General features: G+C 38.9%; 1 protein-coding gene across 3 annotated transcripts; it reads left to right on the top strand.

Annotated features, from left to right (window-relative positions):
- Positions 1–1,907: 1,907 nt before the first annotated feature.
- LOC143100149 (uncharacterized) lies at positions 1,908–13,154 on the top strand. 3 transcript variants are annotated; one of them, XR_012981853.1, is made up of 6 exons: positions 1,908–2,075; positions 2,196–2,507; positions 3,298–3,443; positions 3,680–3,779; positions 12,506–12,551; positions 12,775–13,154. XR_012981853.1 is itself a non-coding variant. In XM_076263100.1 (6 exons), exons 1-6 carry the CDS (start codon positions 2,012–2,014, stop codon positions 12,877–12,879), a joined length of 711 nt encoding a protein of 236 aa, XP_076119215.1. In that variant the 5' UTR covers positions 1,909–2,011; the 3' UTR covers positions 12,880–13,154. The 3 variants fall into 3 exon arrangements, 2 of the variants coding, with proteins under 2 accessions (XP_076119215.1, XP_076119216.1); XM_076263100.1 differs by having other exon boundaries at positions 1,909–2,075; positions 3,285–3,368; XM_076263101.1 differs by lacking the exon at positions 3,298–3,443 and having other exon boundaries at positions 1,911–2,075.
- Positions 13,155–15,887: the final 2,733 nt, after the last annotated feature.

The raw sequence follows: 15,887 nt of genomic DNA on the forward strand, positions 1-15,887 counted from the left end.
GAATATCTAGAACTGTAGGGACTAGGATGACCATTTTTTTCCGTATGTTTGCCTCCAGGGGTCATGTTAACCCATTTCATGTGCACACATGTGCACAAACAGATACACACACACACATACATTCACAGTAATCATACGTATGACACATACTCACACAGTAGACATATGTACGCTTGCATGCACAGGCACATACGCAGGCACACACACAAGCACGCACACACACACACACACACACACACACACACACACACATAACATAAACATGTACATGCACACATGCACACAATTCAAGAATTTCTCAGAATTATGAACAGGCAAGATGGAGGTGGGGTTGTATAAAATGAATTTTACATGTGAAATCTATGAACTAATCATGTTTTGGTACTTGTTGTCTAGCAGATATCAGTGAGAATTGAGTGTGGATAATGCAATTTAGTGAGACAGTTAAAATCATATACTGTAGGCCTTTCAGCGTGATTTATTTTTGTGGAAAAAATTTACTGGACTGGGCGGCGGTACATCTAGTTAAATGTAGGCCTATATTATAAGTTTTTCAATCTAGCAAGTAGCAAATAAAACTTGTAAAATCTGTATTATTCCGTAGCTAATCAATCAGGAACATTAAGTAAGCCCATCACCTAAATGGAGAGGAGGTTACGTGGCGTAGTCTAGCCTACTTCACTTCTGCACTAACCCCTGTCATCCGATGACAAATATGGCTTATCGGCTCGCAGGTAGGCTATATCTCATTCTCATATTGTAGTTAGGCCTAGTAGTTTCTGGGTTTGTTTGATAGCGTTAACCTTTACTGTTTTTTCTTCTGACCTAGTCGGAGAACAGGGAGCTTGTTACCACTCCAGGGCCGAAGTTATCCGTGAATTCTGCACATAATACGTAAAACAGTATGGCTCCATAGTGGAAGAGTCCAGAAACTAAAATGGCCTGTCTGCAGTCCAGACCTGTCACATTAGGTGCATAATGGGATGAGAAACATGATTAAGAAGATAGGGTTAATGGAATTTGTAAATCATAGCATTCTGTTTTTATTTACATTTTCCACAGTGTCCAATTTTTTTTTGGAACTGGGGTTGTATACGAATGTCTTGTATTTGTGTGTGTGCATCTGTGTATAGTTTTTATAATCTTTAAAATACACTATTAAAGGACATCAACCTTGCACGACATCTTCCAGCGTTGTGCAGAACAGGATGCGTTTGTTGTAAGATTCAGCCAGATCTGCTCAGCACTGCAAGTCGAACCTGCTCACTGACTTGATGCTAACAGAACACAAAGTAAGGCAATACGCTTCCTTCAGAAACAGCCCTAGTCAAAGGCTGTAGTGACCCTGTCCATGCTACCACTGTGTGTAAGGCTATTTTGAGTCTTGTCAGTGGTTGGAAAATAGCTATTTATTTTGATGTGGCTCTATGCTCCATGGCCACACGTTATAAATCATTTCATTGCTGAGGCAAACAACGGTCAATACTCATCCGATTAACATAATTTTGCTCCTAATCTGACTGTTCTGAACGATGAAACGGTAGATATTTTTACTGTAAAGTAAATGTAAAAATCTACATTAGTGTAAATAAATAAATAATATTAAAGTGTTTAAATGATTTGTGTGGTTGTGCATTGCAGCACATGATTTGTGAAGGACATACTTTCTAAGGCCTTTGCATAAAAATGTATTTTAACACATTAACTATAAATTATGTGTTTTATGCATTTTATACTGAATTGTAAAAAGTGAAGTGAATCCCATGACACATAAAAGAAAGACAGTGCATTATAAATCATGGTAAACAATTTGTGGTGTAAATTTCTTATCATGCAGTCTTCTCCCACCCCGAAGACCTAAAAAGCCGACTTCTGACTATAGTCTCTCTCATGCGCAGGCAACCACCACTTCCTCTTACTCTCACTGAGTGCAGTTCCTCAGAGATCTGTGTAGTTGGACTGGTTGACTTCACAGGCGGCCACTCTCACTCACGGCACTGGACGTATCGGTATGGCAAGGGTATCTACTGGGCTTCTTGGTGTGGGATTCTGCTTAGCTTTGCTGAGCTGCAGAGGTAAAACCATCATGCTTTAATGATGGTACTTTAATCTGGTCTTAATTAGCATCGTACTGGCATAATATAACACAACTTTAACCTGTTAATCACCATGAACTTTTCTGTCTTCTGTTTTAGGTACAGATAGAATTATGGCAATACACCTCATAGAACCTCAAGGAAAAAATATTTCCCTTCTCTGTAATACATCTGGTAACCTAAGTAATATCAGATGGAAAAAGGATGAAACCCTGATTTTTGCACATAGTCCACCAATAAATGAAACAGAAACACACTTCACCTCAGACAGGATGAGTGTTGATTCTGCCACTCCAACAACTCTACTTATATCAAATGTGCAGGAGTCTGATGAAGGAATATACACATGTCAAACAGCAACTCAGAGAGGCCTGTGGAAAACACAAACATGGAACCTGACCGTTTATCCAGGTATTTCCTTTCTTATTATATATTGTGCTTTCAACACTTTGGTAAACTGTAACACATGATCACAATATTCAATACTTCATTTTACATTTTGCGAGATATTGTTCTTAGTAATCTGGGGAACTTGGCACACCAGGTCAAACCAAAAGTAACAAGCCTCGGTGTCATCTTAGATGCAGAGTTAAGTTTAAGCCCCATATCAGTAAAGTTACTCAAACAGCCTATTTCCACTTGAGAAACATTGCCAAAGTGCGGCCCTTTTTAACTCAACAAGATGCAGAAAAACTAATTCACGCCTTTATCACTAGCAGGTTAGACTACTGCAATGCACTTTTCACTGGTCTTCCCAAAAAACATCTAAAGAAATTGGCACTCATACAGAACTCTGCGGCTAGACTTTTAACTAAGACTAAGAAGAGAGAACACATCACCCCTGTGTTGGCTGAACTGCACTGGCTCCCTATTTCCTATATAATTGATTTTAAGGTTATGTTAATTACTTACAAAGCTCTGAATGGCACAGCACCTTCATATATCTCTTGAGCTTTTAATATCTTATCAACCACAAAGGAAACTTAGATCATCCAATTCTAATCTTTTAATCGTACCCAAAGTGCTCCACAAACAAAGTGGAGAAGCTGCTTTTATCCATTATGCCCCCAAACTATGGAACACCCTGCCTCTGTACATCAAGCAGGCGAGTTCAGTAAATATTTTTAAAAAAGATCTGAAAACATATCTGTACAGGAAAGCTTTTAGTTAACTCGTCTTATCCTGTAGACTACTTTTTCAGATTATTCTACATCTGCTGCTATTGGAGGGCGCAGCCAGCCAGAAGCAGATGGGCTCCCCCTATTAAGTCAGGTTCTGCTCAAGGTTTCTTCCTGGAATAGGGGAGTTTTTCCTTGCCACAGTTGCCATATGGCGTGCTTGTGGGGGGTAAGAGGGTTAAGGCTGCCAGTCTTATGACATGTCATTTTCTATATTTTTGATATGTTGCTGAGTGGATCATAAACGGCCCCAGCAATGAAGAAATGTGATTGATAATGACTGACTGACTATTATTTTGTTACATGCTTCAAATGTAAAGCACTTTGAGCTGCATTCTGTGTATGAAAGGTGCTATACAAATAAAGCTTATTATTATTATTATTATTATTATTATTACCTAACAGATGACAAGCTCCCACCACAGCAACACACCTACATAATAACTGCTACCTCAGTAGGAATATTCATCATTCTCATCAGCTGTGGAATATTATGTATTTATGGGTGAGTATAAAATGTATATATTTTTTACCCAGCATGGTTTTGAGGAAGATATTGCTCTACATTGCTTCATGTTTTTGTTGGACCAAAATGTCCTTTGGTCCAACAAAAGTCTTTTGTTTGGACAATAATGTGGTTTTATCTGTATTTGAACTAGTTACATAATGTTTTTTGTCTCTTGACGCATCATCTGGATTAAATATGCAGTCAGCGATTGAGCAGGAAGTCACGTTTGTTTATGTTTTAGATTAAATTAGATTAAACTTTATTGTCATTATGCAGAGTACATACAAAAACAACAGAATGGAGTTTGCATCTAACCTGAAGTGCAAAAAAGCGCAAGTGCATTGTGATATACAAAGTATAGGCAGGTGGTGCATAAACAGTATAAGATATATAGTGCTGTGTAGACAGTAGTACACAGTTAAGGAGGTGTTATGGTTTACAATAATATAAAGTATATATAATTATGTGTAGCGTATATGCAGTAACCTTATAAGAGCAGAATAGATATGGCTATGTAGTATGAACAAGGTATGAACAACATGTACTGCTATGTGCAGTGTAGTAGCAGTAACATTATACAGTTGTGAGAATAAGTTTACTCACCCATGCTAAAGTTGAAGTTAAAAAGAAGAATAAAAAATCATCTTTTGGAAATGTATCTTAATGCCTTAATTGAAAAAATGAGGAGAAATCCAATCTTTAAGGACACCAATTTTCTTTGTGAATGAATAATGTATCATACATAAATAAATAAATACACACCCCTATGTTAAATTCCCATACAGGCAGGTTTTTTTTTATTTTTAAAGGCCAGTTATTTCATGGATCCAGGATACTATGCATCCTGATGAAGTTCCCTTGGCCTTAATAGCCCCACATCATCATATACCCTTCACCACCATACCTAGAGATTGGCATGGTTTTATTTCAGTTAGCCTAATGGTTTGATTTGCATTGAGAGATGATCTTATGGAAAGTAGGGGCGGAGCCAGAGGGGTGGCTTTGGGTGGCACAGGCCATCCTTGAAATTCGATTGGCCACCCCAGGTGCCACCCCGAAATCCTAGTCTCCGATTGGCCATTATGACGGTCTAAGGCGGGACCTTTCTTGACGCATTTGCAGCGCTAGTTTAAAGTGTCAGACAGACTTCGGAAAGTGACAAACACACTTGCCATTATACATGACTTATTGTTTTTAGCATGTGAGTTTAGGCCTACAGGCTACTGCTTGTGCTAACAAGCAAAGATATCTATTTACCTATCGCATCCGCCAGTGCCTATTTATCTAATCACACACACAAGTTGCGTTTGTTGAATCACGTCATCCTAGACTAATTTTCCTACCTGCCTATTGTACCTAGCCTGCCCAGCCAATACTTGCTAGGTCATTAAGTGTTAACTGTGGGCTACACTGTACTTTTGTAAAAGCGTTTAATGATAATACTGTCCTAATCAAGGTTTGAAAATCGGAGGTTCACAGGCCACTGTGGCCTTGGTGCTCCCTTCTTTCAATATTCTGCTTTGGATCCGACTAATAGCGATTTTCATTTAACCAATGGCCTGTCAAAATAATCTTAGCATTCACAGTGCAAATTAATTTAGTCTTTTACGCAGTGGAGAAAGTGACAGCGCACGGCAAGAAAGAGCGTCCAAATTCACCCATTCTTCTCTGTTGAACTACTCGCGAAGTAGCCTATCATCACACAGACATTACAGTACATGTATCACATCACATGAAAGAGCTTTTTCTTAGCTTTTAAACAATGTTAGCCACTAGTTGCTGTGGTAAACGGTTCGCGAGAAAAGTAACTTTAATTTAAGCATATTATTATACAGTTCTGCGCCCATCTCCCTACCCATTCATCTCGGTGGAATGCCTTGCGAACTCTTCCCATATACAAACAATACCTACAAACATATCAGAATAAACAGACATTACCGAACACAAAGGTGTAAAGCATCCCCCTGTACAGATAGCCATTCCAGAGTAATCCGGTTTTGAATTTGCAGCAAATTTATACATGCATGTCTCCAACTTTGGGCTTTAAATTTCATAGCAGGCCAAATAAAGCATAAATATTAAATACAGCCTAGATATCTGTAAAATCAGATGATTTACAGTTCTATGTAATATGTCATGTTTCACGTTTTTGTCATGTTTCATACAGCGATGCAGGTCTACTGCTGTGAATACTAAATACAACTTTGTATTTAGTATTCACAGCTAAATACAACTTTAATCATTTTTATGTCTACTGTATAGTTAACTTTGGCCTTGGTGCCCTGACGTGTGGCCTTTGTGCCCCCTGCCAAACATGCCCAACTGAAGGCCAAGTGGCCTTGCCCCTAAAATTATGAAATTCCAAGCCTGGTCCTAATGTAATATATGAATATGTAGTTCATATATTACATGTAGATATGAATTCTGGTGACCATTCAACCAGTCAAGGATTTGTTGTGAAATATTTACATTTTGGGAAGTTTACGTACTGTAGCTTAGGCTAAACTGTATGTTTATTTCGTCCCCCATGCCTGTTTTATTCATCCCGGCCAGGAGGGATAAATGAAACATTGTGCACATTCCACTTTTGCTTAAAAAAATCCTGAACGGTTTTGTTCAGAGCTGAAAGTGCAACTGTATTTGACAAAAGACAGATCTAAGTTATTGCTAGTGACAAAATATTAACTTTCGGTGTGGTCTCTTTGTAAATTATGTGTAATTAGAACGCGTATTTATCGTCCCAGTTGTCCCCTATAGGCTAGTGCATGATGTCCTATATCCAAGGGGAATATTCTCACCCCTATGTATTGCCACTCTGTTTCGAGGGACAAGGGGTAGGCTAGGGGAAGGGGAAGAATAACAAATGGGATTGAGCCTTAGGGTCTGTGGCATTATGAATGTAACGTTATGATTAGATTAAGGTTAGTCTTTAATTGGTGTTTCATTCCTGTTTCATACAAAAGCATTTTAAGCATTTAGTTGAGAGGTGTTTGTTGATTTTGGATTACTTTGTTATAGCTCTTTGCCAGCTCAGACAAAAAAGGCAGGTCAAATTATTTTAACAGCTACAAAAATAGATGGCCATAGATAGCCATATAATAGAATAAAATATATTTTAATGTCCCCATGATGGAATTTGTTTTAGCTCAGCATCAACCCATTGATAGACAACTTAGATTTAATATGTTTGTTCATTTGTATTTGCATTGTATTCAAATAGAAATACATTTTACAGTATGTGAGAGTATGGTCTTTGTCCTTCAATTGATGAGTATGGTGTTTGGTGCATGGTTTTCCTAATGTATTTGTGCTAATTTAGCATCTTGAGCCTGTTTCTGTTTATCTGGATGTTTTGCCTCATGCCATCCTTGAATTAATCAGTGCCCCACTAGGGCCACCCTTGTTAAAAATGTCTAGAATCGCCACTGAAAGTACTCCATGCTCTCTAGGTATGGTGAAGGGTATGAGTTAAGTAGAGCTAGAGTTAAGTAGGGTGACAGCCATAGGGAAGAAGCTTCCTCTGAACCTGCTGAACAATCTGTGGTTGGGGTGAGAACAGTCTTTGATGAGGCTGCGCGCCTTACACAAGCAATGCTTGCCCTGGTTAGTCTCGATGGAGGAGAGTGAGGAACCAGTGATGCGTTTTCACCACCCTCTGCAGTGCTTTTCGGTTGGAGGCAGAGCAGTTGCCATACCATACTGTGACACAGTTGGTAAGGATGCTCTCGATGGTGCAGCGGTAGAAGTTCACCAAGATCTGAGGAGACAAGTGGACCTTCTTTAGTCTCCTCAGGAAGAAGAGACGCTGGTGAGCCGTCTTAAACAGGGTAGAGGTGTTGAGGGTCCAAGAGAGGTCCTTAGAGATGTGGACACCCAGGAACTTGAAGCTGGTGACACGCTCCACCTCAGTCCCATTGATGAGAATGGGGGTGCATGTGCTAGCTTTAGACTTCCTAAAGTCCACAATGAGCTCTTTGGTCTTCTTGGTGTTAAGAACCAGGTTGTTGTCAGTGCACCATGATGTTAGGTGCTGGACCTCCCTGTAGGCCTTTTTTTCCGTTGTTGCTGATGAAACCAATCACTGTAGCGTCGTCTGCAAACTTGACAATGGTGTTAGAGCCATGTACAGGTGTGCAGTCGTAGGTGAAGAGGCACACATCCCTGTGGTACGCCAGTGTTCAGGGTGATGGTTGAGGAGGTGTGGTTATCTAACATAATTGAGGTCTGTTGGTTAGGAAGTCCAGAATTTATGAACAGTTTATGTTAATGTTTAAATTTATTAGCAGATATTTTCCAACATGCATTATATTTTAACCAAGGACCAAAGAAAACACACCAGAGAGGTCGCTTATCCCTCATCCCCATAATGGCTAAATGTGACTAAAAAAATGTTATGGGTCTGAAATTTTGCATAATCACTGACTGCACCTTTATTGATGTCTTGCCTTTACTGCCATCTTGTGGTTGCACATGGTACAGTGCCCTTCAGAATTATTGGCACCCCTGGTAAAGTTAACTAAAAAAGCTATAAAAATCATATTTTGGTAATTTATTGTTTATTACAAACACAATGGAAACAATGAGAAAAAATCCAACCTTGAAGGGAAGAAAATTTATTCTGAGAAATAATTAGAAAAAATATTTTTAACAAAAACACATTGGCCACAAATATTGGCACCCCTAGAAAACCCTACATACACAATATAACAGAATCATTTTCCATTTATATTCAACTTCTTTAAGTTAATCCGATTGTCTGGGAACTTTCATTTTCACTAAGGTATAAACATAAAGTGACACAGAGGTTAAACCACCTCAAGTCATTTTTCAACATGGGAAAGACAAAATAATACACTAAATTTAAACAAAAAGAAAGTATGTTGTCAGTAGGCTAATGTCATCCATTGACCTGTGTGATGGCCTTTGCACACCTTGTTGCCTCCTCCTGCTGACGTGTCTCCTGCACCACAAGTCTGACTCTGCAAGGGTTGTCTTGCCTAGCGTTCATGCGCTTCAGAAAAACCTTTTTTCCAGTGAAAACATCATCATTCCGCATCATTCACGTCACGTAATGTGTGAGTCAGAGGTCGAAAAACTGGGGCTAGATTTTGCTAACAGAGTTGCCCAGTTAGGGGCTCGTCATCACTTTTGTCATCACGTTGTAGTTCGTTTGTAGTCCATGTGGCCTTTCATGTCCAACAGTTTTAATGTGAACTTGGGAATTTGCCGTTTTTCTCACTTGAAAGCTGCATATCTTTCTTTCACAAGCGTCTTACACTATATTTTAAGCAAATAAAGTTGTTTATTTAGGATTAGCGAGTGTATGTTTTAACCTTTGTTGTGGCATCCGTGTTTGTCACACATTCCGACGGCAAAGCACAAACACTTGCTGTGGGAAAAACAAAGTAGCCATGGGGGCGGTCCTTGTCATTCCCAAGTGCCATGAATGCACCATTGTTCCAGGATGGTGTTCTGGTCCCAAGGCCAAGGCCACTCCGCCCATGATATTCTATGCTTGAGTGTTGCCTGTGCCAGCTCGGTTGCTCCTGTTGCTTCTTTTTCTTTATTTCTTTGCAAGAAAGAAAGTGTGTCAAAATTCACCCATTCTTCTCAGTTTAACTACTGGCGAAGTAGCCTACTCATCACACAGACAAGTATCTATCTATCTATTTATCTATCTATCTATCTATCTATCTACATCACAAGTATCGCATCACATGAAAGAGCTTTTTCTCAGCTTTTAAACGATCTTAGCCGCCAATTGCTGTTGTGAACGGTTTGCGAGAAAAGTAAATAATATGATTAAATTTAATCATAAATTCTACATAAGGTGCCCCCCACCAAATATGCCCCACTGAAGGACAGTGGTAAAATTACAAGCCTGATACAGTCTACACTTTCATATTGTGAACAAATTTCACGGAAAAACATACGTTTTGACTGTTAAAGGGACACCAGGCAAGCCTGATGCTTTTTCTCTACAAAACCCTCGCTCGGTCTGAAGCTCTTTTCCTTTTCTTTGCGTCTTCCGTCAAGGGTTTTCGCTGCTTCTTAGCCGGCTCTGCCATTATACACACGTTTGCAACAATCTCTAGCATTTCGTTAGTCTGCCTCTGTGCTGTAAACTGATCCTGCTTCGGTCGGCAGGTAGGATACACCGAACTTGCAAGTGGGATATTCTTCCTACAGGCAGTAGGGGCGGGCGAGAGAGCCTTCATTCGCCCCGTAATGAGTCATTTAACCATATAGCCTACCGACTTACGAAGATGATTAATTAACACGAAAACGTTGCCTGGTGTCCCTTTAAATCCTGACTTTATTTAGGTGAAGATTCAACACATTAGCAGTCATTCCCCTGCCACTAAGGTTTATGGTAGAGCTAAAATGTACTCAATGTGTCAGCTCGTTCTTGTCGTTCTTGGCAGATGTAACCTTATATGAATGTGAAAGACTTGCCTTTCAGGGCAAAAGCACAAACTTTTAGAAATATCCTGGCGTCATTTTAGGGACCAGGAGAAGTTTTCCATCGACTAGCGCATTTTAAAAGTAGGCTATACACAATCTGTGTACACAGAACTTCCTCTCCCCTTACTTCCCCCGAAATATATTAATTGTATTATTATTTTTTTGACCAAAAAATTTATTTATGTTTTTTTTTTATATATAAAAGGGAGGGGGGGGGGGCATACACAAAATCATGTTAAAAGAAGAGATTAAAAATGCAAAATGATAAAAAAAAAATAAAAAAAAGATATTTACAGAAAAAGAGAAGAAAAAGAGCACTCAACAGCAACATGTATTTTACACAATGAAGCAACTCATCATACAAGAGGTATGACATCTTTGACCCTGCATATTAATGCCTCCCCCATTTATGTAAGGTGGATACCTTCAGCTGAGCAGTATGGTATTCTAAATTCACAATATCATCTACATAGCCAAAAACGTTTGAATGGTATACGAGGGTTGATCCATAATTGTAAAACAACTTTTTTAGATGCTGTGAAACCTGCAATCAGCATTTTCTTTTGGATTATGGAATATTCAAGGTCCAAATCATCATTTAAAAGGCAAATGTGTGGTGTTCTGGGGATATTAAGATCAAGGAGCTTTGACAGTTCCTCCACTACAAACATCCATAGCTCTGCAATTGTGGGACATTCCCAAAACATATGTAAAAATGTCCCAGGTAAGACATTACAAATGTTGCAAGTAGAGCTAGGAACCCTTTTCATTTGAAATCTTCTGTGTGGAGTTGCATATGCTCTATGTATAGTTTTGTAGTGGATCAAATGGTGAGCTACATTTTTGGAACATTGAGATAAATTAAGCCAAATTGTCTCCCAGTCTAGGTCCTGATTGAATGTGGAGAGTTCCCTATCCCAAAGTCTCTCTATGAATAGACATTTGGCAGAATGATCTATAAGGCAGTGTAGATAAAAGAGACTCTGCCTTTCAAGCGATTAGAAGGTTTAACCCATTCTAACATTGGATTGGATCTTGGTGGTCGGTCCCACGGTACCCCATATGCTCTGAGTGCAGAGCGTAACTGAAGAAACATAAAATATGACAAATCAGGTACCGGTAAGTTGAATGAGTTTTGGAGATTCTGATATGAACATAGGCCATTATCATCATATAAATCACTGAATACATTTATGCCTTGGGAGGACCACAATGGATTTTGAAATGGCTTGGCACCTGTCAAGAGTTTAAAGTTGTGCCAGAGAGGTGTCTGTGCGCTGGTGGAGAATTGAATATCCATGCATTTCCCTGCCTGTTTCCAGATATTCAAAGAGTCCGTAATTATACAACCCAACCTTAAATTCTGGTTGGCTCGACCAAGTCCAGTAAAAAGCAAATCCTGTAATCTATCAGGCTTTACCAAGGTACTTTTGACTGATGCCTTATGATAAAACTAGAAGTTTGGTAGGGCAAGGCCCCCGAGTAGTTTAGGACGCTGTAATGTAGTTAGCTTTATTCTTGGGCGTTTACTACTCCAAAGAAATTGAGAGATTGCAGAGTGAATGTCCTTTTAATAATTGGGAGGAGGAGATAAAGGAATCATAAAAATAAAAAGTTAACTCGGGGTAGTATGTTCATTTTGACTATGTTCACTCTTCCTTGCAGAGACATTGGTAACTTATTCCATCTGTGGATATCACACTGGATAGTTTTCATGACCTTGACAAAATTGTCCTTCACAATTTGCGCGATTGTTGGTCAAATTTGAATGTCTAAATATGTGAAAGAATCCTTGATAGGGATGTATGGGGGTATATTAACAACCTTTGATATTTTGTTGAGGAGCATCAAAACAGACTTTTCCAAATTTATCTTTTACATTACATTACATTACATTTGGCTGACCGCTCTGCGGTACATCTAGTTTAGTACATCATCATACACATTGACTGTTCTTTATATCCTATGCGTGTGGACTAAATCAAGCTTAAAACCTTAAAACAAAGACAACAATAAAAAAATAAATAAACAGCAATGCAAAAATATCACTAAAATATCAGTACTGATATGCAGATTGAAACAGATAAGGTAGGTAATTTTATGAAGTAGTATACTTCAAAAAAATCCATGAAAGGCCAGATCCTTTCATTGGTCAGTAGTGAGTTAATCTGATTTTAATATTTAAAAGCCCTTTCATTAGTAAAAAAAAATGTGTTATCATGTTTGTGTATGACATGGAAAAAATTTATTGTTTGCAGGATGAAGAAAAAGCAGAATGCATCTAGTCCCCAGGAGCCCAATGAAGTGAGTTACTACTAGTAAATGTTACTACAATATAAAGGGCTCATAATCATGCTGTGATCTCTCTAGCCCAATGGCTAAGAATTCTAGCTTAAAAATTTCATAAGTGCCCCGTAATGATTGCTTATATGGTGAATTCCACTATCAAAGTAATTAAATGGCTGCACAACTTCATATCAATGGAAACTATAAAGATGCATTCATGTTCGTATTTTCACATTCACAGAGCAGCGCTCCTGCACACCCTGACCAAGGACAAGACCACAGGGTTAGGAGACACCAGAGCAGCCAGTACTTTGAGAGATATAACTCAGTATATGGCCAGTTTTGACTTCAATGTAAGATAACATAAAACCCATGCGGTGGCCAGGATGAAGATTAGATTAGACAAATGGACTGATATGAACACTACAGAGAGCTATATTTACATGTACATTTATTCATTAGCAGACTGAGACTCAACTTTATTTCCAGTCACCCCTTCTTTGAATAGACCTATTTGTTGTGCCATTGAACTTTTTAATTCTGTGCACTTCCATTTGAATGTTTGAAGCTGAAAACCTGGTTTTCCTATAACTATATTAAATATTATAAGTAAATAGCAAATTTCTTTCTTTACATTGTGAAGACATCATCCATCCTGCCAATACAAAGGGGTATTTATATGCAATATCATTGATCCCCAGCCAGGGCAACTACTTACTTATGAACGGAGGGAAAAATCTGTTACATGAAAACACGTCGGGCTTCCTCCACTGAAAGGAGACTTACTTACTTACTTACTTACTGACTTACTTACTTACTTACTTACTCGCCTCTTGGCAAGTAGGGCAGCAACAAAGGTTCTCCACTCTGGTCGATTCTGGGCTGTTTTCTGGACACCTTCCCATGTCAGGTTCATAGATTTCATTTCTTCTTCTACTGTGCGCCGCCGGGTGTTCTTGGGTTGTCCTCTCTCTTTAAAAGGAGGGAGCATGCACAAAGTGTGTTGGCCTGCTCTCCTGATCGCGTGTGAACAATGGACAGATAGGCTGTTGAGTTAAAATGGTAATGTTATGAGTCATTTAATCTGACTCCATATAATTAACTCATTGAATGCCAAGCTGTTTTCGGAAGCTTTGTCCTAGAGTGCCAGCAATCTAGACCATTGTTGATGATTTTTGTACAGCCACAGCATATTCTGTGTTATAGCTATGAACACATACAATGGCTCGTTTAAAAGGTGAGACTTTAAGCTCTCGGTGGGTGCAAACCGTGTATTTCTACACGCCTCTGTTCTTGAAAAAATCCTAAGCTAAACAGTGGCTAGTTTTCATCAAAATCGCTGTTTTTTTTTCTAGAAATGGAGATATAACGTTCATGAAATATGTGTATAAGTGTTGCCTGTAAAGTTTCCGGGAAGTGACCTAGCGAGACCTGGCGAGACTGCCACCTAGTGATAAACCCATGAAAATGGCCTGGTTTTGAGCTGACGGGCATGTGTCACTGATTCGACCCAAAGTGGCAACCGAGTTATGATAAAATGTCCAGATTGTGCATTTTCATGAGTTTTCGATCGTCATATATTTCATTTCCATTCATCACAGAGTTCCCAAAATCACATATAAGGTGTGTTAGAGTGTCTAGTTTCGTAATTAAAAAAAAAAAGCTAAAAACGTAATATTACGTTTTTGGCACTCAATGCGTGGGAAGGAAAAGGCACTCAATGAGTTAAGAACATATCTTGAATAAATTACCAAGTAACTAGTTTATCAACTATAGCAAAGCATGGCATACAAAACTTAGAGATATGCAATTGGTGGGTAACTTAACGATTTATTAGACATTCATTTTTACCAATATCACTTTGAATGTAAAAGTGAACTCAGGTAGGTATACATAACCTACTGTAACAGAGAAAACAAAGGAAGCTTACCCAAACAACAAGCTTAACTGTAAAAAAGTTAGAAAACCAAATACACCAGATAAAACAAAGTATCAAATAAGAAAAATAATAAACCCCAGGGAGAGAGAGAGAGAGAGAGAGAGAGAGAGAGAGAGAGAGAGAGACAGAGAAAGGCTGAGAGTTCAGCCTAAGCTTCCCCCAACAGCCATGGCAGAAGAAAGAAGAGCAGAAGAGCCAGAGCTGAGAAGCATCTCCTCTTATATCATTCATCCGGGCAACCCCCGTATCAACAAGACCTCTTACCTGAGAACTGTGGGTGTGGTGTAGATGTGATTTTTGTGAATCTCAGACCTAATGACTATAGTGTAGTTCTTAGTCTACAACTATGCACAGATACATTATATTATAATGAACCAAATGCTAACACATGATCTAAAACCATACAAAACAAACATCAAGAAAACTTTCATCAGACTTAAGTATATCACACTTTAGATACACCTACATGTTGTCCAAACTTGTCCATCCTTGATTTTGTTTTGTATTACAAACCTGAAATGTGACAAGATATTCTAAGTCTACTAATTCAATGAGCTTTAACAGAGACTTTCTAATGTGGAGACACGGCACTCAAAAAATACTCCATAGAAATGCATGGGGCTAGTTTGTCACGCCAATATGGCTGTTGTCTACACATATCCCACCCCTTCCTCGGCAAAACGTCGACATGTGAATACGTTGAGCCAATCATGTAGTGTGATGTGAATACATTGATCCAATTATATGGTGTGTTGTGAAGACATTGTGCCAATCATGTGTTGTGATCTCGCCGCTGGAGCAAGATTGGTGTCGTGAAGCCTTGCACACGTGCAGTTCGACCCAAAGACTGTGCCCGATGAGTGCCCATAAAACGTTGGTATATGGCCGCCGAGTGGAGGGACTTGCCTAAAAGGACTTTGGCTTTAATAGCTCAACACAAAATGGTGAAAAGTAAAAGCCTCACATGAAAACAATTAATAATTAAAATTAAACATCCCTTTATTTATATTCACACGTTGCCACTAATTCAAACAGCTATTGTTTTCTAGGAGTTCATGAGCATGTCTATCAAATATTTTCTAAGGAAATATTTGGTAAAAGTAAGTAAGTAAGTATACTCTTTTGATCCCATGAGGGAAATTTGGTCATTTATCCCAATCCGTGAATTAGTGAAACACACTCAGCACAAAGTGAACACACAGTGAGGTGAAGCACACACTAATCCCGGCGCAGTGAGCTGCCTGCAACAACAGCGGCACTGTTGCTAGTCCGAAGCGCTAACCAGTAGGCCACGGCTGCCCCTAGCCATGTTTAAAAACAGGTTTACTTGTCAAAATTTATGTGTCTGCAATCACTCCAGTCCTCATTTTTAGAAAAAGAAAAAAAATTGTTTTAATTTACGCCTAATATACGAT

Source organism: Alosa pseudoharengus, unplaced genomic scaffold (assembly GCF_046254945.1).
Source record: "Alosa pseudoharengus isolate Yale_2024_CS ecotype anadromous, Long Island Sound unplaced genomic scaffold, YU_APseudo_1.1 YU_APseudo_1.1_scf_3, whole genome shotgun sequence".
Classification (NCBI taxonomy): Eukaryota; Metazoa; Chordata; class Actinopteri; order Clupeiformes; family Clupeidae; genus Alosa; species Alosa pseudoharengus.